This window comes from Phacochoerus africanus, chromosome 8 (assembly GCF_016906955.1).
Source record: "Phacochoerus africanus isolate WHEZ1 chromosome 8, ROS_Pafr_v1, whole genome shotgun sequence".
Taxonomy (NCBI): Eukaryota; Metazoa; Chordata; class Mammalia; order Artiodactyla; family Suidae; genus Phacochoerus; species Phacochoerus africanus.
This window is the reverse complement of record NC_062551.1, coordinates 52490745-52512999: the sequence shown is the minus strand read 5'-3', so window position 1 is coordinate 52512999 and position 22255 is coordinate 52490745. Positions and strand designations below refer to the sequence as shown.

The following is a 22255-nucleotide window of genomic DNA, read 5'->3' as shown; positions in this document are numbered from 1 at the left end:
ATGACAAGTCCAGCGCCCCCCAAGGCTCTGTGGGGTGGCTGAGTGTGCAAGCTGGGAGCCCCAGGACGGACTCCAGGGACTGGCATTTTGTTCTCTGGGCCACCTCTTCCCCCTGCCTTGTGGAAGGAGTGAAGTCTATCCAGGGAACAGAAATCCCAGTGGTGCCTGGAAAACACTGCATCAGAGAGGAATTTCCCGGTCATGTCTCAATCCCTGGCAGTGTCCTAACCCCGGATCCTGAGCCCAGAATAGATGCCAGAGGCCACACCAGACAGCCTTGAGGACTTGTCAGCTGTGCCCCTCAGGTCCTGTCCCCACTGGGTGTGATGACTCAGGTGATCCCTAACCCGGGTCCACTGAGCGATGCTGGGAAGGGACAGGGTGGCAGAGACCTGAGTGTGGGGAGACGGCAGGTGGCTCAGTGATGTGGGCTGGGGGAGAGGACACAGGGAGGGGAGGCAGAGGCCTGTCCTGGGCAGGGGGGATGGAGGGAGCCGCCAGGGAAAGGCGGGAGGGAGCCCAGGGACCGCTGGAGAAAGCAGGGGAAGGGAGGCGGGGCAGAGAGAGGAAATGAAAAAGCCGGGGCGAACGAGCAAGCCAGGAGGGAGGGAGGAGAGAGGGAAGGAGGGAGAAGTTGACACTCGGCGTCGGACCCAGCGAGAGACACCCAGGAGAAGCAGCAAGGGGACAGAGGAGGGACTGGGAGGCTGCAGAGGTGCGGTGGGGAGGGGCTGGGAGAGGGCAAAGCCGAGACCGGGAGCGAGAGCTGTCCGGGGACCAGGGAGGAGACAGAGACGGAGCGACAGCAGGAGACGGAGACGGAGACGGAGAAAGAAAGTGCTAGGGGCTTGGCGAGGAGAGGACTGGACCTGGAGACCGAGGCAGAAGGAAAGAAAGAGGGGAGAGAAATAGACAGAAATTGACGCCCAGCAGGACCTGCCGCGGGGTCGACGGGGACCTGAGCCCACTCCCTCCAGCTGCAGCGGGGACCACGGGGAGCACCGGCGGGGTTGGGCGTTGCAGGGGCGGACCCGGCCTCCCCCTCCCACCCCATCTCCCACCCCCGGGGACCCCTCCAGCCCGGCGGTCGCCCGCGGCGAGGCGGGGGATGGCTGATTCTTGCCGGAACCTCACGTACGTGAGGGACTCGGTGGGCCCGGCCACCAGCACCCTGATGTTCGTGGCGGGCGTGGTGGGCAACGGGCTGGCCCTGGGCATCCTGGGGGCGCGGCGGCGGTCACGGCCCTCGGCCTTCGCCGTCCTGGTCACTGGGCTGGCCGTCACCGACCTGCTGGGCACGTGCTTCCTGAGCCCCGCCGTGTTCGCGGCCTACGCCCGCAACAGCTCGCTGCTGGGCCTGGCCCGGGGCCGCCCGGCTCTGTGCGACGCCTTCGCCTTCGCCATGACCTTCTTCGGCCTGGCCTCCACGCTCATCCTCTTCGCGATGGCCGTGGAGCGCTGCCTGGCGCTCAGCCATCCCTACCTCTACGCCCAGCTGGACGGGCCGCGCCGCGCCCGCCTGGCGCTGCCTGCCATCTACGCCTTCTGCACGGCCTTCTGCGCGCTGCCCCTGCTGGGCCTGGGCCAACACCAGCAGTACTGCCCGGGCAGCTGGTGCTTCATCCGTCTGCGCTCGGCGGAGCTGGGTGGCTGCGCCTTCTCGCTGGCCTACGCCAGCCTCATGGCCCTGCTGGTGGCCGCCATCGTCCTCTGCAACGGCTCGGTCACCCTCAGCCTCTGCCGCATGTACCGACAGCAGAGACGCCACCAGGGCTCGCTGGTCCCCAGCCCCCGGGCAGGTGAGGACGAGGTGGACCACCTGATCCTGCTGGCCCTCATGACTGGCATCATGACCGTGTGCTCCCTGCCCCTCATGGTGAGTGCCCCTTGTGAGTGCCCTTTGCGGTGGGGCGGGGAGGGGGGGAGGAGGAGGGCAGCAGCCAGCTTTAGCCTCCAGGGGCTGCGCCCATTTCATGGATCTGGAGACTGAGCCTCAGAGAGGTCAGAGGCTGTGGCCACGGTCAAGCAACTCCCCACTCCCAGGAGAAGTCTTTCCCCATTTGCTTCTGCCCCATTTCACTCCTCCTGACCCTTGTCGCCCCTTCTCCATCTCTAGCCCCCACCCCTGCCAATTTCACCCCCAGGAGCCTTCCCCTGCCCCTGCCTGATAATAAGACCCGCCAGGCATTGAGTACTTGCTCTCTGTACACCCTCTGCTCAGGGTTTAGAAATCCTTTCTCAGATAATCTCCAAAATGATCTTCATCACATTTTCCACAAGCACTTAGCAAGAAGTGGGATGACGTCCCTGTCCCTGCCCTGTCACCATTTTCACAGATGAAGGGTGATAAGGTCTCTTGCCCACGACCACACAGAGGCAGGTCTGGACCCTGGGCTCCTCTGATTTCTGAGTCAGCTCTCCCGGCTGCCACACTCCCCACTTCCCCATGCCAGCCCCGCCCAAGTCTCTGCCCTTGGCATCTCCTAGCCTCGCCACTTTCCGGCAGGAACTCCCGCCCTGCCTCTCCAAAATTGCAGCAGGGCGACCCTGGCCCTTGGCACCCAGTCACCCCGCTTAAACCCTGGGCCTCAGTTTCTCTTTCTGTAAAATGCAAGGGCTGGGCTAGATGTGTGGATTGTCCAACTTTGGGGGCGGTGACAAAAGACCCAGAGGCTGGACACGCTCAGGCACAGCCCTGGGACCCAGTCCTGGCGTCGTGGCCCCATCTCTCCCCCTCTAGGGCTTTGCAGTTGTTCCCTGGGGCTTTTTCTCCCTCCCCCCACCCCATGTACTTGTTACTTAGTTTTCATCTTATTCCCTTCCCCATCCAGCAGGCTACCCCTCCCTCATTTCTGCCGGTGAGCAAGGGCTGGGAGAGGAGCTTTGGGGGGTGGGTGGAGGCAGGACTGGTGGGTGGTTCTTGACGGCCTCACTCTGCCCCCAGATCCGAGGCTTCACCCAAGCCATCGCCCCGGACAGCAGCGAGATGGGGGACCTCCTCGCCTTCCGTTTCAACGCCTTCAACCCCATCCTGGACCCTTGGGTCTTCATCCTTTTCCGCAAGGCCGTTTTCCAGCGCCTCAAGCTCTGGTTCTGTTGCCTGTGCCTGAGGCCCGCCCAAGGCGACTCGCAGACATCCCTCGCCTGGCCCGCCTCGGGGAGGAAGGACTCAAGGGCCCCTGCTGCTCCCAGGGGGAAGGAGGGGAGCTGGGTGCCTCTGTCAGCCTGGGGCGAAGGGCAGGGGGCACCCTTGCCTGCCGCACAGCCATCCAGCAACACCGTGGGAACGCCGTCCAAAGGGGGGTCTGAGACCGCCTGCTCCCTCTGCTGACATCTGCCCTGCGCTCTCCGGCCCTGACTTCCGGGAGCGGGAGCCAGAAGTTCGGGGACACGGCTGATGGCTGGGGGTGGACAAGCCCAGAGATGGATCCTGGAGCCCTGTGTCCCGGAACATTGACCCTCTGAATTCAGGGGGTGATCAGCTGCTATTTCTCCTCCTTCAGGGTGGCTGCGCGGGCTGTGGAGGGAGGGGGAGAGGGAGCCGGAGCAATTATCCTGGAGCATAAAAAGGACAGTTCTCTCCAAATATCCGGTGGCCTGGCGGCCTGGTCCGGCCGTTGCTTGCCCATCCATCTCACTATCTAAATATTTAGAAAGCAGAAAAGTTCCCAGCAGCTTCTGTGCAACTCAGGTCTGCTCTGGTTAGGGTTCTGGCTCTGACCCTCATTCATTCAGGGTGCCCCGCTTGCCCATGCCTAATCTCCAGAGGACAGCCCTGCCCTCTCCCAGCCCACTCCAAGGCCCCCCCACCATCTCTGCCCCAAGGGAGCCACAGAGTCTGCGACAAGCTCCCTGCTTCCCTTTACTTTTTTTTTTCCCCTCTTTTTTAGGGCCTGCTGGAGGCATATGAAAGTTCTCAGGCTAGGGGTCAAATCAGAGCTACAGCTGCCGGCCTACAGCACAGCCACAGCAACGCCAGATCTGAGCCGTATCTGTGACCTATGCCATAGCTTGCATTAACTTTGGATCCTTAACCCACCGAGTGAGGCCAGAACTTGCATCCTCATGGATACTAGTTGGGTTCTTAACCCCCTGAGCCACAACAGGAACTCCTAGTTCTGATTCCCGCCCTGGACTTGGGAGCCCTGGTCCCAGCAGGGGGAGGTGGGAGGGACGGGAGACTGTTGCATTGTGGGTAACACCACTGGACAGGTGCCTGGGAAACTGCATAGCTTGGTGGGTTCCAAGATGAGGATGATGGAGCCATGGGATGCAGGGGAGCTGGAGAAGCTGGAGGGCAAAGGGGTAGGAGGCAGGGAACTCAGGGCTGGGCCTAGAACTCAGACTTAAGTCCCATGACCCCATCCCTGAATAGATGGATGCCCCCTCACGGAGCCTGACCTCACCTCCTGTGTCCTTTCGAAGCTCTCCCAAAAATGTCATTCAGGAGTCCCCTTGTGGCTCAGTGGGTTAAGGATCAGGCATTGTCACTAGGGTGGCTCTGCTTAGAGCTGTGTTTTGGTTTTGATCTCTGGCATGGGAACTTTCACATGCAGCAGACGCAACCCCCCAAAACACAAAACGTCATTCATTCAACAAGGCAGAGAGCGGGCGCTGACTCTACCAGCTGCTGGGGACACGGATCAGTCTCTGCCCCACCCTGGACTCCTCTGGGGGTGACTTCCAGTCTTCAGTTCCCCTTCTGATTGCTGGGGTGATTTCCAGCCCCCTTCTCATGGCCATTCTCTGCACTCAGGCACAGCATCAAGGGTGTGCAGGGGGCAAGCATGAATGAACTGGAGCTTAGGGGGATGGTGGGTGGTGGGGGAATGGGAAAGCCCACAGACTTCCCTCCGCTCCCCACCACTTCCGCCTTCCCTTTCTCACTTGCTTCATGGTTAAAACAATGCATCTGCCTGGTGGGGGCGGGGAGTAGGTGAGGCTGAGTTTCCTATAAAGGCAGTAGCAGTCCCTCTCCACGGTGGGATGTACCCTCACTCCATCTGGCTATTATTAGAGCCTTTCTACGGAGACTGGAATCAAGGTCCAGAGAGGGCGCTCACCGGCCACAGGCCACACAGCAAGGAGAAAGCCGTCTGCAGGTGGAGCTGGTCTTTACATCTCCTTAGGCCTGATCACTGCAGGACCGGGACCGGTGCATTTGCCTTCCTGAGCCTTGATTTCCTTTTACGTAGAATGGTCATCATGACCCAGAGCTCAGCTCGCAGGGCTGTGCTGAGGATGAAATGAGTCCTGCGAAGAGAAATTTAGCGCCAGCCTGCAATACATGTTACTGTTCTCGCCGTTGTGGTCGTTGTGGCTACGGTCTCTGGCACCTGGGTAAATGTGGTTTGATATTCAGCAACACTCTACTTCATTATTTTGACTTTTTTCCCCCCAGTTACTGTGTTTCGTATGAAGGGTGTCTTCAAGAGTTAAAAATAGTTCAAGATGACGCTTCCTGGGTGCAGGACTTCCTTTTGGGGTGATGAGAGGGTTCTGGTGATGAAAATGTTGCAGTGGGGGTTGTACAACATCACAAGTGGATTAAATGTCACTCAGTGGTATCCTTTAAAATGGTACGTTTTTTGTTATGGGTATTTAACCACAATAAAAACCCCTATGTAATACTGAAAAAAATTTGAGGAAGTTTAGAAACTTTTATAGCTGTCTTGGCAGAAATACTATTACATTGTTTGATTTTTTTTTTTTTCCTGTTTTTCGATACCCTGTAGCATATGGAGTTCCTGGGCCAGGGATTAGATCTCAGCTGCAGTTGCAACTTAAGCTGCAGCTGGGGCAACACCAGATCTTTAACCCACTGTGGCTTGGGATCGAACCTGTGTCCTGGTGCTACAGAGACGCCTCTGATCCCGTTGCACCACAGCAGGATCACTTATATTGCTTGAATTTCATAACCAAAATATTGACTTATATGTGTGACTGGGTCACTTTGCTGCACAGCAGAAATTGCCACAATGCTGTAAATCAACTATACCTTCATTTGAAAAAAGCAATTTCAAACAGAATGTTGATCTGCACCAGAACAAACCAACAAAAACAGGTCAAGAAACATCAGGTGTTGGTGTTGTGACTCAGCGGATTAAGAATCCCACTAGTATTAATGAGATTGCGGGTTTGATCCCTGGCCTCACTCAGTGGATTAAGGATCTGGCGTTGCTGTGAGCTGGGGTGTAGGTCCCAAACATGGCTCGGATCCCTAGTTGCTATGCCTGTGGTGTAGGCTGGCAGCTGCAGCTCTGATTCGACCCCTAGCCTGGGAAGCTCCATATGCTGCCGGTGTGGCCCTAAGAAGAAAGCAAAAACAGAAAGAAGCTTCAGGTTGGGTCCAGGCTTTGTTCTCAAACCTGGCCTGGCCTGGCCTGGCCTCACTGGGAACCGGCCGCTGGAGCACAGCCGGTAAGGAGGGGCGGGGGGGGGCAATTCAGGCAGGAGTCAGGGGGCAGGGCTGCCTACCCTGGCCAGACCCAGGGGTGGGGGGGCCGCTTGCCTCCTCTCTCTGGGCCGCCCCCGAAGGTGGCTCAGTTTGGCCTCTTAGCCCTTGCTAAGTGGGGGCGCAGGGCGGGGCTTTTGAGTCCACAGCACCTTCACCTGAGCCGAATGCCATGCTCAGTCCCGTCTTCCGGGGGTGGGTCGAGGGGAGGAGAGGTTGAGCCCTGAAGCTGTTTTTCTGCTGGCTTTGGCCCACCAGGCCTAACCTCGCAGAGCCAGGCCCTCTCCTCCGCACCCCACCGTTTATCTCGGACCCCCACCGCCTCTGGCCTGGATGCCTGCAAGCTTTCTGCGGGGCTGGGGGTTTGACAGAGCTCCCGCCCCATCTGCCCGCAGCCCCTCCGGGATGGTTTGGAAGCGCCTCTCCTAGCAGGGCCCTGACCCCTGACTGCCCGTGTAGCCTCTCCACTGGCTGCCGTGGTCCTGCCTGGGGGTCCTGTCTGAGCTGTCGCGTCACCCCAAGCTCGCCAAGCTCCAAGAGCTCCCAATGCCTGGAGGCCACTGCCACCTGCTCTGCGCAGCCACGGCCGAGGTTTTCCCCAGGAGCCCGCGTGCTTTAGGGCCTCCACCTCTCTGCTCATTGAGGTCACCCTTCCGGTAAGAGCGTTTGCCCTCTTCCATGTGTTGAACGCATCCTGGCGCCTTCAGGTCCTGCTTCGGCTATCCTTTCTCCTGGAAGACCTAGCCACTCCTCTTGGGCACTCTCAGGGCCGCGGGGGGCCCTGGGGGCCCTCGCTGCAGCCACGGTAGCACAGACAGCTGGTCACTCATTCCGCTGGCTTGTCCTCCTTTCTCTTATTTTTGGCCATGCCCAGCTCAGGGATCGAATCTGTGCCACAGCAGGGACCTGAGCCACAACAGTGACAACTGCCAGGTCCTTAACCTGTTGAGCCACCAGAGAACTCCCAAGTTGGCTCTCTCTTTTTTTTAAATGGCTGCACCTGTGGCCTGTGGCGGTTTCCAGGCCTGGGACTGAATACAAGCCACAGCTATGGCAATGCTGGATCCTTTAACCCACTGCTTTGGGCGGTGGATTGAACCAATGTCTCCGCAGAGACCTGAGCTGCTGCAGTCAGGTTCTTTGTGTGTGTGTGTGTGTGTGTGCGCGCGCACGTGCGCCTTTTCTTGGGCTGCTCCCATGGCGTGTGGAGGTTCCCAGGCTAGGGGTCTAACGGGAGCTGTAGCCGCTGGCCTAGGCCAGAGCCACAGCAACGTGGGATCCCAGCCGCGTCTGGGAACTATGCCACAGCTCACGGCAACGCCGGATCCTTGACCCGCTGAGCGAGGCCAGGGAGCGAACCCGCAACCTCATGGTTCCTAGTCGGATTCGTTAACCACCGCGCCACAACGGGAACTCCTGCACTCAGGTTCTTAACCCCCTGTGCCATAGTGGGAACTCCAAGTAGGCTCTGTCAGGCTTAGTCTCTGCCAGGTTTTATCCCCATGACGCAGGGGCGGGTGGGGGGAGGGGACACGGCAGTGACAGAGGGCCTTGGCCCTGTTCTCCTGGGGCTCATGGTTCAGAGTGGGCAGGGCTAGAGGTTGGGGAGGGTGGAGTCTAAGGGGACATCAGGGAGGGCTTCTTGGAGGAGGAGATGGCTGAGCGGGACCTGAGGACTGGGGGAAAGTGAGCCAGGTAGAGGAGCACTGCTGTGCTCACAGTTCTCACTCTGGCCTCCAATGCCTCCTTTCTTTCTCCTCTCGTTCATTCATTCATTCAAAGCACAGAGGAAACGAATCCGACTACGAACCATGAGGTTGCGGGTTCGATCCCTGGCCTCGCCTATTGGGTTAAGGATTACAGTGTTGCTGTGAGCTGTGGTGTAGGCCAGAGGCAACAGCTCTGATTCGACCCCTAGCCTGGGAACCTCCTATGCCGTGGTTGCGGCCCTGAAAAGGCCAAAAAAAAAAAAAAAACTGACTAGTATCCATGGGGACGCAGGTAGGATTCCTGGCCTTGTTCAGTGGGTTAATGATCCGGCGTTGCCATGAGCTGTGGTGTAGGTCGCTGGCGCAGCTTGGATCCTGGTTTGCTGTGGCTCTGGTGTAGGCCGGCAGCTACAGCTTTGATTCAACCCCTAGCCTGGGAACCCGCATATGCCACATTGTGGTCCTAAAAAGACCAAAACAAAAAAAATCCCCAAACTTCATTTCTGACCTAAGCCAAGCACACCTAGGCCAGTTCCCCAGGATTTGCAGTTCTCTGGGACTACTGCACTCACTGCCCCACCTGCTGGCTATTTCGGGAATGACATTTAGAGATGGTCTCCGCGCCACTGCCACACCTCTTCAGGAATTGAGGGGAACGTGGACTTTGATTTCCGGGCCCTAGTTGGGCACCTCCCAATGCGTCCCCGTGTCTATTCACTCTCTCAGGACCGACTTTGAGCTGGCCTTACTAGGATCCGTGAGCCTGAGTTGGAAATGTCTTCCACTCCAAGCATCAGCTCTCCTCGGTGCCTGCCTCGTGTCCATTAGCAGCACAGAGCTCCATCTCTGTCTTCGATTAATAAAGAGTGGGAACAGGAAGTCAGAAGTTTTTAATAATGCAGGCTGTCTGTGAGTAATAGTCTTTCAAAAAATAAGGCCCAAGGGGGGAAATAAAATGAAGGCAGTAGAGAAGTGCAGGAAACATGATGCTGTGGTTAAGAAACAAGGGGCATTTGGGAGGTGGATAATCTGAGTTCCAGCTCAGCCTCTTCCCAGAAGTGTGGTGCGAGAGGCTTTACCTGCTGGGGGCCTCCGTTCCTTTCCCATCAGCTCCCAATGGTAACTTATCTCGTGCTCACACGCTCACTGCGGATTTTGTGCGTCATAAATGGGTGCCGAGTTTTACCAGGACTCAGTCTGGCCCGGGTGAGAATTAGATGAGATGATGTCCAGAAAGTGCTTGTCACAACCCTCTGAGGTGGATATTTTTATCGTCCTCCATCGAGAGAGGATTACTGTTCTCTATTTTGCAGACTGGTAAACTGAGGCTCAGAGAAGTCACTGCTTGAGGTTGTCAGGTAAGAAGTGAAAAAGGCGAGAGCTGAGGCAAAGGGAGTGTACAGACGTGGCAGTGAGTGGTCACACTGGGCTTACAGCCCAATTCTTTGAGTCACCAAAATATGTCTTCCTCTCAACTCTAAGATCCACCACTGTGACCCTGCCTCAGCCTAGCTGTCTCTGGCCTACCCAAAGCCATCTTTTCCTTTCTCTCTTCCTTTATGACCATTTAGCAGTTCCTGCTGTGGCTCAATGGGTTAAGGACCAGAGGTTGTCACTGAGAATTTGGATTTGATCCCTGGTCTTGCTCAGTGGGTTAAAAATTCAGTATCGGAAGTTCCCGTTGTGGCTCAGTGGTTAACAAATCCGACTAGGAACCATGCGGTTGCAGGTTTGATCCCTGGCCTTGCTCAGTGGGTTAAGGATCTGGTGTTGCCATGAGCTGTGGTGTAGGTTGCAGATGCTCTATGAGTAGGCTGGTGGCTACAGCTCAGATTAGACCCCTAGCCTGGGAACCTCCCTTTGCCACAGGGATGGCCCTAGAAAAGACCAAAAAAAGAAAAGAAAAATCAGCATTGCTGCAAGCTGTGGTGTAGGTTGCAGATATGGCTCCGATCTGGCGGTATTGTGGCTGTGGTGCAGGCCCGCAGCTGCAGCTCTGATTTGACCCCTAGCCTGGGAACTTCCATATTCTACAGGTGCAGCTGTAAACAAAGAAAAGACCTTTACTCTAAAGCCAGACAGCTGAGAGCATGGACTCCTTGGGTCAGATCTGGTTCAGATGCCAACTCTGGCACTTTCTGCTTAATCACTTTGGACCAGTGTTTTCACTTCTCTGGACCTTGGTTTCATAGTCTGCAAAATGCAGATTAATAGCATCAGCCCAAATGGTTGCTTGGATGAGTCAATGAGATGGATGCAGATCTTAGAAGGGAGCCTGTGGAGTAGGGAAGCACCCAATAGAGAACGGCTCATGCTCCCTGGGCACCCACTGCACCCCAGGCCTGGCTCCTACAGGTTCACTGGGGATCCTCGGCTAGCCCTGGAGATCAGTGTTACCATAGCCCCACTTTACAGCAGGGACAGAGAGCCATCTACCCAAGGCCACATGCAGTTAAGGGCCCCAGCCTCCAGTGCTCCACCATCTTTACTGTACAAATACCCAGCTGCAACCAGGTGGCAGGAAAAGGGGGCCCGGAAGCTGGGGCTTTGGCAAAATGGCTTAATAGCTCCCAACTTTCCCTCCCTCAGTGCTGGGCTCCAGCGACTGCCCCACACCAGGCAGATTCAGCCGAGGCCCAACCTCTCTGCCACAGGAAGACCCTTGAGGTAAGGCCCTGCCAGGCTTCTCAGTGCTCCCAGGCCAGGTGAAGGTGAGTCTTCTTATTCCACCGATCTCTCTGCTTGCCTTGTGCCCCGGCTGTGGCTGAGTGATTGTGCAGCTCAGACGTAGACAATGACAACCGACCATGGCCCGAGAGAGAAGCGCATGGGTTTTGCAGTTGGGAGCGGGCATGTGTGTTTTGGGAAGAGTACCCCGCTCCGCCCTTCTTCTCTACATTCCCACTTACCTCAGGGAGCCTGAGGGGCATCCTCTTCCTCTGCTTTGCAGTTCTTCTGGTGTTTTATTTTCCCCAAGTCTTACTCCTCTGCCTTCTCCAGGAACTGTCTGAAGTCCATGAACTCAGGACCACACCCCTTTTCTCCCCACTGTTCAAACTTGGCACTTAGGCTGCCTGACCCTGATCCCTGTTGAGAACCCCCCTCTGGCCAAGGCCCTCAGACCCTGTCTTTTTGTTCCCCTGGATGACACCCTTCCTCCCCCTGCATAGCTACCTTACAGGGCTCAGCTCAATGCTGCCCCCCCAAGCAGGATGCTCTCATAACATGATGGACCGGACTCATCCTGCAGACATTTGCATGACTGACATGCGCCCCAAGGTGGAGTGGGTCTCTCTGCTCAAGGGTACAGGCCCCATGCTGGCCGATGGCACTCTAAGCTGCCAGGACAGAACCCTGCCTTCAACGACTGTGCAATCTGCTTGGGACCCATGCAGGGAGCAGGCCCAGAAACCAAGACAAGAGGGGAAGAGCCAACTCAGGTAGTCACTGTATTTTATTGGAAAACATTGATATATATTTTTCTTCACAGCTTGAACTGAACACAATATTGCCCGGTTTAAAAAAAAAAAACAAAAAAACCCCCAAAAAACCAAAACCCAAACACTCCAAAACGTCCACAGCCTCGTGCCCACCTGCCCTTACCCTCAGCTCTCAGCTGGGTCTCCCACTGTGCCCCACCCCCCTTCCCTCCCCGGAGGCTGGGGACCAGAGGGTGGACGACAAGAGATTCTCAAAGCTGGGCAGGTCCCAGGAAAAGCCACTTGATCGACCTGGGGGGTGGAGGGCAGATGAAATGAAGAGAAAAAGGAAAAAGAAAAATCCAGAAGACCGAACTGCCCACATTGACTTCCTTGTCCCAGAGGCAAAAGTCAGAAGCAAGGTCACGGATCATGCTCTCCGCTGGGGCGCGTGGGGGCAGGCAGGTGGGCAAGGGGAGGGGCGGGTAGGAGACAGCGCAGAGGTGGGGGAGCCAGCCAAGTCACCACGGGGAAGCGGGAGGGGCCGGCTGACCAGGAAGCGGAGCTGCCTGCGCCCCCAGGCCAGCTGGCCGACAGGATGGCTTTATTGCAGGAGTGTCCCCTGGAGAGCGAGGTGGGGCGCATCTGCCCTCTCCCCGCCCTCAGCTAGCCCGGTGTGGTTTTGGATAAAATTAAAGTTTTCAGGGGCGTAGAGAAGAAAAAGGAAAGATAACCAGCACATCACAAAGCGGCCATCCCACATCCATGCCGAAGCAGGGATCTGGATGCAGGTGGGCGGGGCGGCACAGGCAGCACATGGGATGTTAGCACCAGGTATTTACAGGACAGCTTGAGATCACTTCGGGACGCGGGCTGAGCATGTTCAGAGGGGCCGGGGCAGCGCCCCCACCTTGCCCGCCCTTGGGAAGCCAATGGGATGTTTCACAAGAGTGGCCCACGGGATCTGAGTGTTGTCCACTCTGCCCAGCCCCTTCTGTGGGTCGGCCTCCTCAAGCGGTAAAGAATGCCAGCTTCCAAGACTCCCTCGCCCCTTGACCTCCTCCTGGGCCACATTCAGTCAACGCAGCTCTGGAACCTCCCCCCCACCCCTGCCCTCAGTCCTTCTGGAATGCCTGTCTTGGCACCCCTGCCCCAACAGACTTCCGGGATGGACACATGGACTCACGTGGCTGGTTGCATGCAATGGCCAGAGGCTGCTTTCCTCCCCAGCTGGGGGCTGAGGCCCCTCCCTAGCAGGTCCTAGGACAGGGCTGGCAGTCACTCCGGCACCCAAAATAAGATGACAAACGTAAGGAAACAAACCAAAACGGACGAGAGCCACCCGGGCGGGAGGAGGGCAGAGGGCCCCCCAAGGGAAGTGGGGGGCTCATTTTATGAATACATCAGGCCTCGGAAGATGTGCATGGGGCAGGGGAGGGCAAAAGGAATAGATGGGGGGCCGTGGGAGGAGACTCAGGAGGAAGAGAAAGAGCAATCATGCAGCTTGGGACAATCTTTTGTTGCTTTATCAGATTCTCAGTCAATCAATTGGTGTTTGCTAGAACCGGGATACGCAGGGGAGTGTTGAAGAGAGTGTGCGCGCGGGAATAGAGAGATCAAGAGAACGGGCATCGCCAGCTGCCCGGGGGCCTTCACTTTGCCGTCATCATCTGTACAAACTCTGTGAAGGCAGAGACGGGGAGGTCAGCCGGGGGGCCGGGCTCAGCCCCATGCCGCCCTCCCTGCCCTGTGGGCGGCGGGCGGGGGTCGGCTCACCTTCATAATTGACCTGGCCGTCTCCGTCGATGTCAGCCTCTCTGATCATCTCATCCACTTCCTCGTCGGTCAGCTTCTCACCCAGGTTTGTCATTACGTGGCGCAGCTCTGCGGCGCTGATGTAGCCGTTGCCATCCTGGGTGTTGGGGGAGAGACAAAGGCTTTGAGCTCGAGGCCTCAGCCTGGCTCTTCCCTGGAGGCGGCGGGAGAGAGGCCACAGCACAGGGACTGTCAGTCCTGCTCACTTGGGGCTTCCTGCAAGGGCCCCTGCAGGGGCAGAGAAAGATGGCAGTGGGGCTGGCACGGCGACCAGGGCCTCCCAGAAGTGGTGACTTGGTGACTGGGGTTGTGCTGGGCATTCCAGGGTCCCACCTGTCCTGTCTCCCTGCCGGAGTCCCAGAGTCACCCGGTCAGCTCACCTTGTCAAAGACACGGAAGGCCTCTCGGATTTCCTCCTCGCTGTCTGTATCCTTCATCTTTCTGGCCATCATGGTCAGGAACTCCGGGAAGTCGATGGTCCCGTTCCCTGCAAGGTGGGGAAGGGAGCAGGAAGGCTCTGGGCCTGGGTCCTGGGCCATGACCCCAGAGCCCTGGCAGGGGAGACACTGCTCATCCATCACCAGAGGAAGGCTCTCCGTGGCCACCAGGGTGACTGGGACAGGGGCTGCCCACCCATCCTAGGGGCTCACCATCCGCGTCCACCTCATTGATCATGTCCTGCAGCTCGGCTTCAGTGGGGTTCTGTCCCAGGGATCTCATCACTGTCCCCAACTCCTTGGTGGTGATAGTGCCATCTCCATCCTTGTCGAAGAGGGAGAAGGCCTCCTTGAATTCTGGAGGGAGAAAGAGAGTGAGATGAGACCTCAGGGAACAGGCCCGCCTAAAGAAACCAGAATAAGACTTTGATTCCAGCCCAAGCCTTTCGCCTCCGTACTCAGGGCCGCCCCTTCCTCCTTTCGCTCAGCACTTACTGAGCACCTGGCCTAGATCAGGGAAAGCCACCTGTTTTGCCAACCTAGCTCAGGGAGGACAGAGCAGAGAGTGGACCGACAGCGGCCTTAGGTCATTCTATGTTTCTCTTTGATCCCTGGCTTCAGCCTCCCCCTCAAATGATGAAATGGGCCAAGGTCCTGGAGGGGCCGAGAGCCAAGAGAAGTCTGCAACTGAAGTATGCCAGCCAAGGGCAATGATTGGGAAGGGAAGGGAAGGAGAGGCCGCAGAGGCCTTTGGTTGGCACGGCCTCCCTCCTGACTGGGACCGCCAGCCCCGTGCCTGGGGTTTCCAGAGGAGCCGAGCACCGCGTGCGGTGGAGTGTGGGGGTGGTTGGCAGCGGAGCACGGCTGATGGCCGAGGCGTGGGGTGGGGGTGTGGGGGAGGAAGGGGAGGGGATGGCTGCCAAGCCAGGAGGATGAGGAGCTAGTGGTGCCGAGTGGGAAGGCCACAGCTGGGGATGCATCAGGAGCCGGGAGCGGAGCACGTGGCTCCTGCCCTCCTACTGGGCCCAGTTTGGCACCTGGTGCTCCCTACCCCCAAACCCTCGGAGAACAGATGCCTGGCAGCCTATTCCCAGAGGGTGTGGGCTGGGGCAAGGTGGTGGACAGTTTGCTAATGGGGACGGGGGTTGGGGGGTGGGGATGTGGGGTGCGTTTTTGTGTCACCCGAGGGCAGAGCTAGGGTTGTGGGTATAACAGGCATGGTGGGAACCACGCATACAGCCGAGAAGCTCTGCCCCCGCCTTTGGGCCCTGGAGAGCCATGCCTCTCCTTGGGGACACTGGCACCTCCCCACGCTGAGCCCTTGTTGTTCTTTTGGGGGGGGGGGGGTCCCATGGGCACCCTGTGCTCGGGATCCCTCAATAAGGCACCGTTTTCTGGCTTTCCTCAGTGGGTCTCCAGAGGCACCCAGGGCCAAAGTTTACAAGCTGAAAGTGTGACTCTGTGCTGGGGGGGAGGGGAGGAAAGGAGAGAAGGCACGTCCACTCCTGCCTCCTCCCACTTCAGGACTTGTCACGTGTAGCCGTTTCAACTGGACAGCAAAACTGGGGTTGGTAGCTGCTGGGGCCCAGGGGCTAATTTGTGGTGGCCCAGGCAGCTCATAGTCTGGGGAGAGGGGGACACAGACACTCAACACACTACTTCCTGCAGCTGTGACTTTCTGGGCTTTGGGGGCGGAGGGGGCTACAAAAATGAATTCGATGGGACCCAAGGATTTCTTTCAGCTTGCTGGCAGACAGGTGATCATTGCTTTACCTTATTTTAGTTATTTAGTCAACACAAATTTACAAGCACCTATTATGTTTTAGGCACCAAAGGTACAGCAGGGACCAATAAAAACAAAGCCACCCAAAAAAGAACTCATCTAGTGACAGGAGACAGAGCAGGTAAAGACATCGTAGGATAATCTCAGACAGTGAGAAGGGCTATGAAGGAAACAGTGACGTAAAGGAAGCTTGTCTATTTGAGAGACAGTCAGGGAAGGCCGCTCCAAGGTGACATTTGAGCCGAGACCCAAAGGATGAGAAGATGCTGCCCATGCAAAGTGCAAAGAGCGGGGGAGGGGAGGAGGCATCTCTGGCACAGGAAACAGACAGAAAGCGAGTGCAAGCACGCGCAGAGGGGAGTGCAGAGGTGGGAGTGACAGCCAGCTCCTGGGCGGCTCCTAAAGTGGGCCAGGAGCTCTGCAGCCCACAGGGAGGCAGGGAGCTCACCTCCTGAGCCTGACCAGGAGGCGTTGGGACAAACAGCTGGGCTCACCCTGCAGCCACTGATTAAAAGGCCGAGATGACCCATGGCCAGAAGAGGCGCACAGCCTCGCCATCTGGTGAGGGCCGGCTTGGGACGGTGGGGTTTGGTGTTACTGGGGCAGTGGTGTGCTCTACGCACACAAGTTTATCTGTCAGATGTTCCTCCTGGCCCGAGTGAGATTTGGCCAGGGATGCAGAGGCTGTCCCGTGCCAGGGGGAGGGGAGTGAGGCCAGCTCACCTGCGATCTGCTCCTCAGTCAGCTGGTCAGCCTGGAAAAGCAGCAAGGAGAAAGTTAGTCACGGATGGGCTGGCCACCCGGCCGCCACAGACACATCTTCCTCTCTCAGCCCGGCCCCCTCTGGCGAGGCTGGTTCTGTTCGGCCTTCCAGGTACCCAGGCAAGGAGGTCATGCCAGAGCCAGGGCCTGGGATCGAGGCCGGTGATTCGGGAGGCTGGGGACAAAGGTGGGCTAGAACCCCAGGCCTGCCTGATGCGGGGCCCGATTAAGTTGCCCAGACCCCAGGGTTTCCAACCCGATCCCATCCTCTGGAGCCACAGTGGGTGGGAAGAAGTGCCGCCCGAGCCCCAAACCACTGGCACTGGCACAGCACGGGTTCACATCTCCGAGCCGTTACTGCTGCTGGGAGCCCCAGAGGCTGAGTGAAGGGAGCAGTTGCCCTAGAGGCCTAATCAGGCAGCTCTAGAAGGCTCCAAACTGAAACAGGCCAGTCCTGGGGCTGGGCAGAGGGAGGATGTCTGGGCTCTTTGCTAGTTTCTGTGTCACCGCTGTAGAGGCACTTGGTCCAAGCACGGTGAACCCAAGTGGCAAAAATTCTCCTAAGCGCTGGCAGAGGCACTTGGAGTGCCTGAGAGCGCCCCATCAGGCGCAGGCAGCCCCCTACTCCCCTGGGCAGGGTAGGTGCAGGGTGCCATCCTGCTGTTTCTTTTGGGCAGGAAGGGCAGCTGTTGGGTAGGGGACTGCAGCAAGCAGGGCGCTGGTGGCAGGGGCTGTAGGACTCAAGTCAGCTTCCCCTGCTGCGCTGCAGTTTTTAACCCTTGCTGGCCCTGGCCACTCTGGGACTGGCCAGTCGGTGGCAAGCAGCCCTTGCTGCATGCGGGTTTGGGGGTAAGAAGCAGAGGCTAGCCTGTCCCGCACTGGTGTGCTGGGAACCAGCCAGGCACAGGGATCCTCTGGGAAGAAGCTGGGAGCAGGGCTCAATCCCAACCTAGCTGGAGCAGGGCTCAATCCCAACCTAGCTTTAGGCATCAAAAAAGGAATTTTCCTTGGTTTTTGTGAATGCTGCTAAGAAGGTACCACTCTCCCCACACCACTGCCCTCTTCCTTTATTTCCTTTCACAATTAGGGGAAAGGGCTCCACATCTACAGCAGAGTCTGAGAGCCTCCCAAACTAACGCGTACCATTGTGCATATCTGAATTATTCTATGTAGGGGTTCCAGAGATTCCATGCGAAGCTAACGACAACCACCTCCCACCCTGTCCCAAATATGAAGACTGATGACATTAGAACTAATCAAAAATGTCCTTTGTCATTTTTTTTTTTTTAAATCTAAGGGAAGAGGAACTTGAGCCAAGCCCCAAATAGGCAGAATAGAAGAGGAAATCAAAGTGATGATAAGAGGGGGGAGATGGCTAAGGGAGGGGGAAGCAGGAAGGTAGAGAAGGAAAAATACCACATGTGCACATTCTGGAAAAGTCCAAAGTCTAAAGGGAAGGTTAGGAGGCGCAGTGGAGACACTTTTGCACTGTTTTCAAAAAAGACCCAGAGCTGCTGGGCTCCCGAACGCCAACCTTGCAGCCCCAGGCCCACAAGCCCCTTGTTCCACTCACTTCTCTTGGCTTCTACAGGCAGAGGACTGAGCTGATCCCCTAGGTTCTGACACCCAAGGAAGCTGCTGGGGGAAAGTGAGAAGAGAGGATGGGCTTCTGGTTACCAAGGCCAGGCAATGCCAGGGGAGCGGGGAGAGGCAGAGCAGAGGGGAGAGCAGCAGTCTGGGGAGGAGGGCTGCCGTTCCACCCGCTTCCATCCTCTCTCCCGGCCTAGATGGCAAAAGCCAGTCTACTCAGGGACCTTCGCACCCCACCACACCATGCTCTCTGCAAGAAGCTCACTTCTCCCCACCTTCAGGCAGCACCATCAGGGGTGGGGGCTGGGTGTAAGGAGGTTGGGACAGGTTGCAGAACGCCCCAGAGTGGCTCGGGGCTCTGAAGGCAAAGGCCGGTGTCTGCAGCTCCCTCCCCACCGACAAGCTGGAAGGCGCAGAGGCGGCACTGCCACGCTCCACTCCTTTACAAGGTTGCTGCAAATAGGCGTGGCTCTGCCTGAGGGGCCTGTCACATGCACACTCTCTCTCTCCCTGCAAGGAGACCCTCTCCCCTGCTTGGGGAAGGAGGTCTGAGCTCTGACCCTGAGATGGCAAAGCACAGCTACTGCCCAGAACACTGACTATCTGAGAAGTGATCCCTGCTGGGGACCACTTCTCAGGGCTTCTTCCCTTTCCAGATCTAAACATTTTCAGCTTTCATCAAAAACTGTCTCCAAAATAACCCAGCTGGTCTCCTGCTTCCTTATCCCGCATTTTAGGCTCCAGCAAGGGGCTGGACATGAAAAATAATAATAATAATAATAACCTTGAGGTGGGGGAGGGAAGAGTATTATTTCTCTGCCTTGCCCCAGCCCCCAGCCAATGCCAGAGAGCAGTGTTAGATGAGATCAGAAACCAAGGCCAGGGCCCCTCACCCGGGCCAAGGAGGAGCCACAGTGCTCAGGCCAAAGTCCAAGGCCAGTTAACAGCAACTCCTCCCACCCATACCTTGCTGATAACATATGGAAAGAGAAAACTAGTCAGGGCCAAAGCTCGGGTCCTATTTGGGAGATGGGGGACCTCTTGGCACCTGCCAGTGATTCAGGCACCTTTAGCAAGGTTCTGCTGGGGGAAAATGGGGTAGCGGTGAGAGGAGCCATCAGGTCTGTGTCAGCAAGTATGAGATCTGATACACAGCAGCGGCTGCCTGTTCTCCCTGGCCTTGCCAGGGAGGATGGCTGCACTTTGTTCTGAGGCCAGGCCTGGGGGGCTGTGGGTGTTGTGGGTGGCAGAGACTAGAAAAGAACTCGTTCGCTGGTTTTCTCTCAAAGCCCTAGCTGTGTGAATTCACAGAAGCACTCAGTGAGGGCCCTGAACGGAACAAGTGGCCCTCAGGCCGATGAAGGGGTCCCTCTGGAGGTTCTCTCTGGTCAAGCTCTGCAGCCCCCACCCCGAGGCCACAGGAACAGGCGTCTGATTGTCACTGACGCCACACTGTACTGCACTGTCATTTGGCACAAGCGAGGAGATGCAGAGCAGTGCGTGGAGCTGGAGACCACAAGAAAACCAACACTCCTGTTTGGAGAAACCAGCTCTCTTGGTCTGAAAGGGCCATCAAGGGGGTGAGGTTCAAGGCTTAAAAAGCTGGCTCATTTGATGCATCCCAAACTTTGATTTCCCCACCCCCATTTCATGCAGCTTCAGTGCGCAATAGAGGCCGAAACAACTCCGCCCACTGGCTCCCACTGCCTGGTGCCCTCTGCCCAGCCCCATCTTATGAGAAGGGGACCCTAGACCCACTCTCTCTGGCCTCTGCAGCCAGCCGCCCCCCATCCAGACTGAGCAGTCTTTGTCCCGGCTTTGCCCTGGAAACTTCCAGGAAGCTACCCACATCCACCTCCAAACCTAGGCCAACCTCAGCTGCCATTCATTTGCTCCAACATGTCTGTGGATCACCTTCCACCACCCAAATCAAAGTGCTCGCCCACCCCTCACCTTGGAAACCCACCCCCTCGTGAACCCAAACACAACACTCCTCCCCACTCCTCTCCCCCCAAAACCAACCTCCTGTCCTAGTTCACCAGCCTTAACCCACTAGTAACCTCAGAATCTTCCCTGGCTGCCCCCCAACATCAACCACAGAGCCCCCGGACCCCGCACCACTGGCAAGCACGCTATCCCCTTTTAACCACTTCCCGACTCTAATCCTTTCCAGTCCCCATAGGCTTCAGAGCATCTTCTAACCTCTGTCGCCACCCACCCTAGGCTCTTCCTCCCCAAGCTTGCACCTCACCCTCCTCCTTCTTCCTCTGCAACGTCGGTCTCTGGAGAACCTCCTTCTCTCCCCTCGAGGGTCTGGTCTGCAGGAGTGACCCCCACCTCCCTGGTCCCAGGAGCACCCCTCCCCACCCAGGCCCAGTTATCCACGGCCCCCTTTTGGGGAGCTCCCTAGCAGCCTGGCTTCCTTCCGATCCCCCTTTCCCTGCATCCTCTCAGGACCCAAAGCCTTTATCAGGGCACAGATCACCCCCTTCTCTAGCCAACGTTTCTTCCCTCGCTCCCCTGGAATCCAAACACCCCACTTCGGGGACCAAACGCCTCATCCTGGGTCCAGGAGCCCTTCCCATTTGAGGGTCCAGATGCTCCATCCCGGGTTCCAGTGCCCCCCTTGGAGGACTCAGGTGCCCATTCTGGGGTCTAACTACCCCATGCTGTACTTCTGGAAGACCCCCAAAGCCCTTGTGGGATCCAAATGTCCCGCTCTGGGTTCCAATGCCCCCGACTGAGGAGCAGAGAGGGGTCCAGAGGCGCTCGCTGGGGCCGAAACGCTCCCCCATTCTGGGTCCGCTCGCGCTCTCAGGGGTCCTGCCCCTCCGTGCCCGCCTCAGAGCCCCCGGCCTCGGCGGCCTCTCAGCCTCACTCACCATGGCGAGGCCCGGGGTGTCCGGAGCGCGGGGGTCAAGATTCCTCCGGCGGCGGCAGCAGCTGCAGCAGCTCGAGCTCCGCCGCGCGTCCGCGCCTCCACACTCACTGCCCGCAGCGCGCGCCGCCGCCGCCGCCGCCCGCCCCAACGGTCCCTCAACGGCCGCTGCGCGCGCCCCGCCCCGCCCCGCCCGGCCCCGCCCCGCCCGCGCGTCGCCGCACTGCGGCTCCCACGGATCCCTCCGCGCCTCCCTTCGCGCCTCCCTCCGCGCCTCCCTCCGCACCACAGGGCCCGCGGATCTCTCGCTCTTGGTTCGCGCAGACCTGTGTTTACGGCCAGCCGCGCGCGCACCCGCCGCGGGACTACTTTCCGTCGCCGCGCGCCCCGCACCCGTGCGGCTTTACTTTTCTCCTCGGCGGAGGGGCACCTCACGGCGGCGCGTGATGCGTCCCTGTGTGAGACGCGCCGCTATTGGGCCCGGGTTATGGCGGAAATGAAAGCGCGGTGCCGATTGGTCCGGCCTTCCCTGCAATGCGTCAAATTGGGGCGAGCCACTGTGTGGTGGTGGTGGGGATTCTGAAATGTGTGGCTGCGTGGAGCCGTGAGGTGTAACGAGGCGAAGGGGAAAACTCTGTGACTGTTAGAGAAGCAACTACATAGTCTTTGCAGTCAGAGAGTAGTAAGAGGGCTGGTGGAAGATGCAGAAGCTCTTTTTCGGCCCTCCCCTCTAACAGATGGAAGATGGTGCAATCCAAAATGCGGGCCTGGAAGCTCCGCCCCTAACTGGACCCTCCGAGTTGGCGGGGTCTACAAGGTTCAGCTGGTTACTTAGAACTTCCATCTGTTGGGGCCAGGTGTCTCCACCCTGAGACACACTCTACAGGTGTGCAGAACGCCTGTCCCCCTTCACTCCTGATTGGCCCAAGGTCTGTGAAGCTGGGGCCACCCCGGGACGATCTCTGGGAATATGGCATTAATTCAGCCTTCAATTAAGCCTAAATTGAGCGCCTCCAGTAAGGCTGGACCAGTGTACTTGGCTTGGCTGGGGAGCCCAGACTTGCACTGTCTTATTGTGTTGTAGACCACCTGACTCTTGCACTCCTTGTTCCAAGGTTCCAACCATAGGAGGAAAAGAGTGTGAAGGTTAACTGTGACTGTTTCCTGGAGCTCAGAAACAGTTGTGAGCGGTCATTTGATTGAATTGTGGTTAAAAAGGATGTGTGCAGAAGCGATATGTGAAACTTTTGGACATGCCCTTAAGGGGGTGGAGGGCATGCTGTCCTTTCTCTCCCCTTGCCTGCTGATGGAACAGCCTGGTAGGCATTAGAGGAGAGACCAATGGGAGCAAACTCACCTAAGATCTGGATGATTTTCTGGAGCAGAGCTCACCTTTTTGTCCCCAGTG

General features: G+C 57.8%; 3 protein-coding genes across 3 annotated transcripts in view; 2 read left to right on the top strand and 1 right to left on the bottom strand.

The window, feature by feature from the left end:
- Nucleotides 1-658: 658 nt before the first annotated feature.
- On the top strand, nucleotides 659-3899 carry PTGIR (prostaglandin I2 receptor). Its single transcript, XM_047790778.1, has 2 exons — nucleotides 659-1876; nucleotides 2945-3899. The coding sequence occupies exons 1-2, from the start codon at nucleotides 1109-1111 to the stop codon at nucleotides 3329-3331; spliced, it is 1155 nt and encodes a 384-aa protein (XP_047646734.1). The 5' UTR covers nucleotides 659-1108; the 3' UTR covers nucleotides 3332-3899.
- Nucleotides 3900-13086: 9187 nt separating this feature from the next.
- CALM3 (calmodulin 3) lies at nucleotides 13087-21248 on the bottom strand. The gene is made up of 6 exons (XM_047791225.1): nucleotides 20852-21248; nucleotides 16341-16371; nucleotides 14048-14191; nucleotides 13778-13884; nucleotides 13359-13494; nucleotides 13087-13263 (listed from the first exon to the last, which is right to left on the bottom strand). Exons 1-6 carry the CDS (start codon nucleotides 20852-20854, stop codon nucleotides 13235-13237), a joined length of 450 nt encoding a protein of 149 aa, XP_047647181.1. The 5' UTR covers nucleotides 20855-21248; the 3' UTR covers nucleotides 13087-13234.
- The window catches only part of PNMA8B (PNMA family member 8B), a 20613-nt gene continuing 19210 nt past the window's right edge, over nucleotides 20853-22255 (top strand). Inside the window, 1 exon segment of the mRNA XM_053743521.1 lies at nucleotides 20853-21303. Coding sequence (XP_053599496.1) covers nucleotides 20853-21303 — 451 coding nt within the window.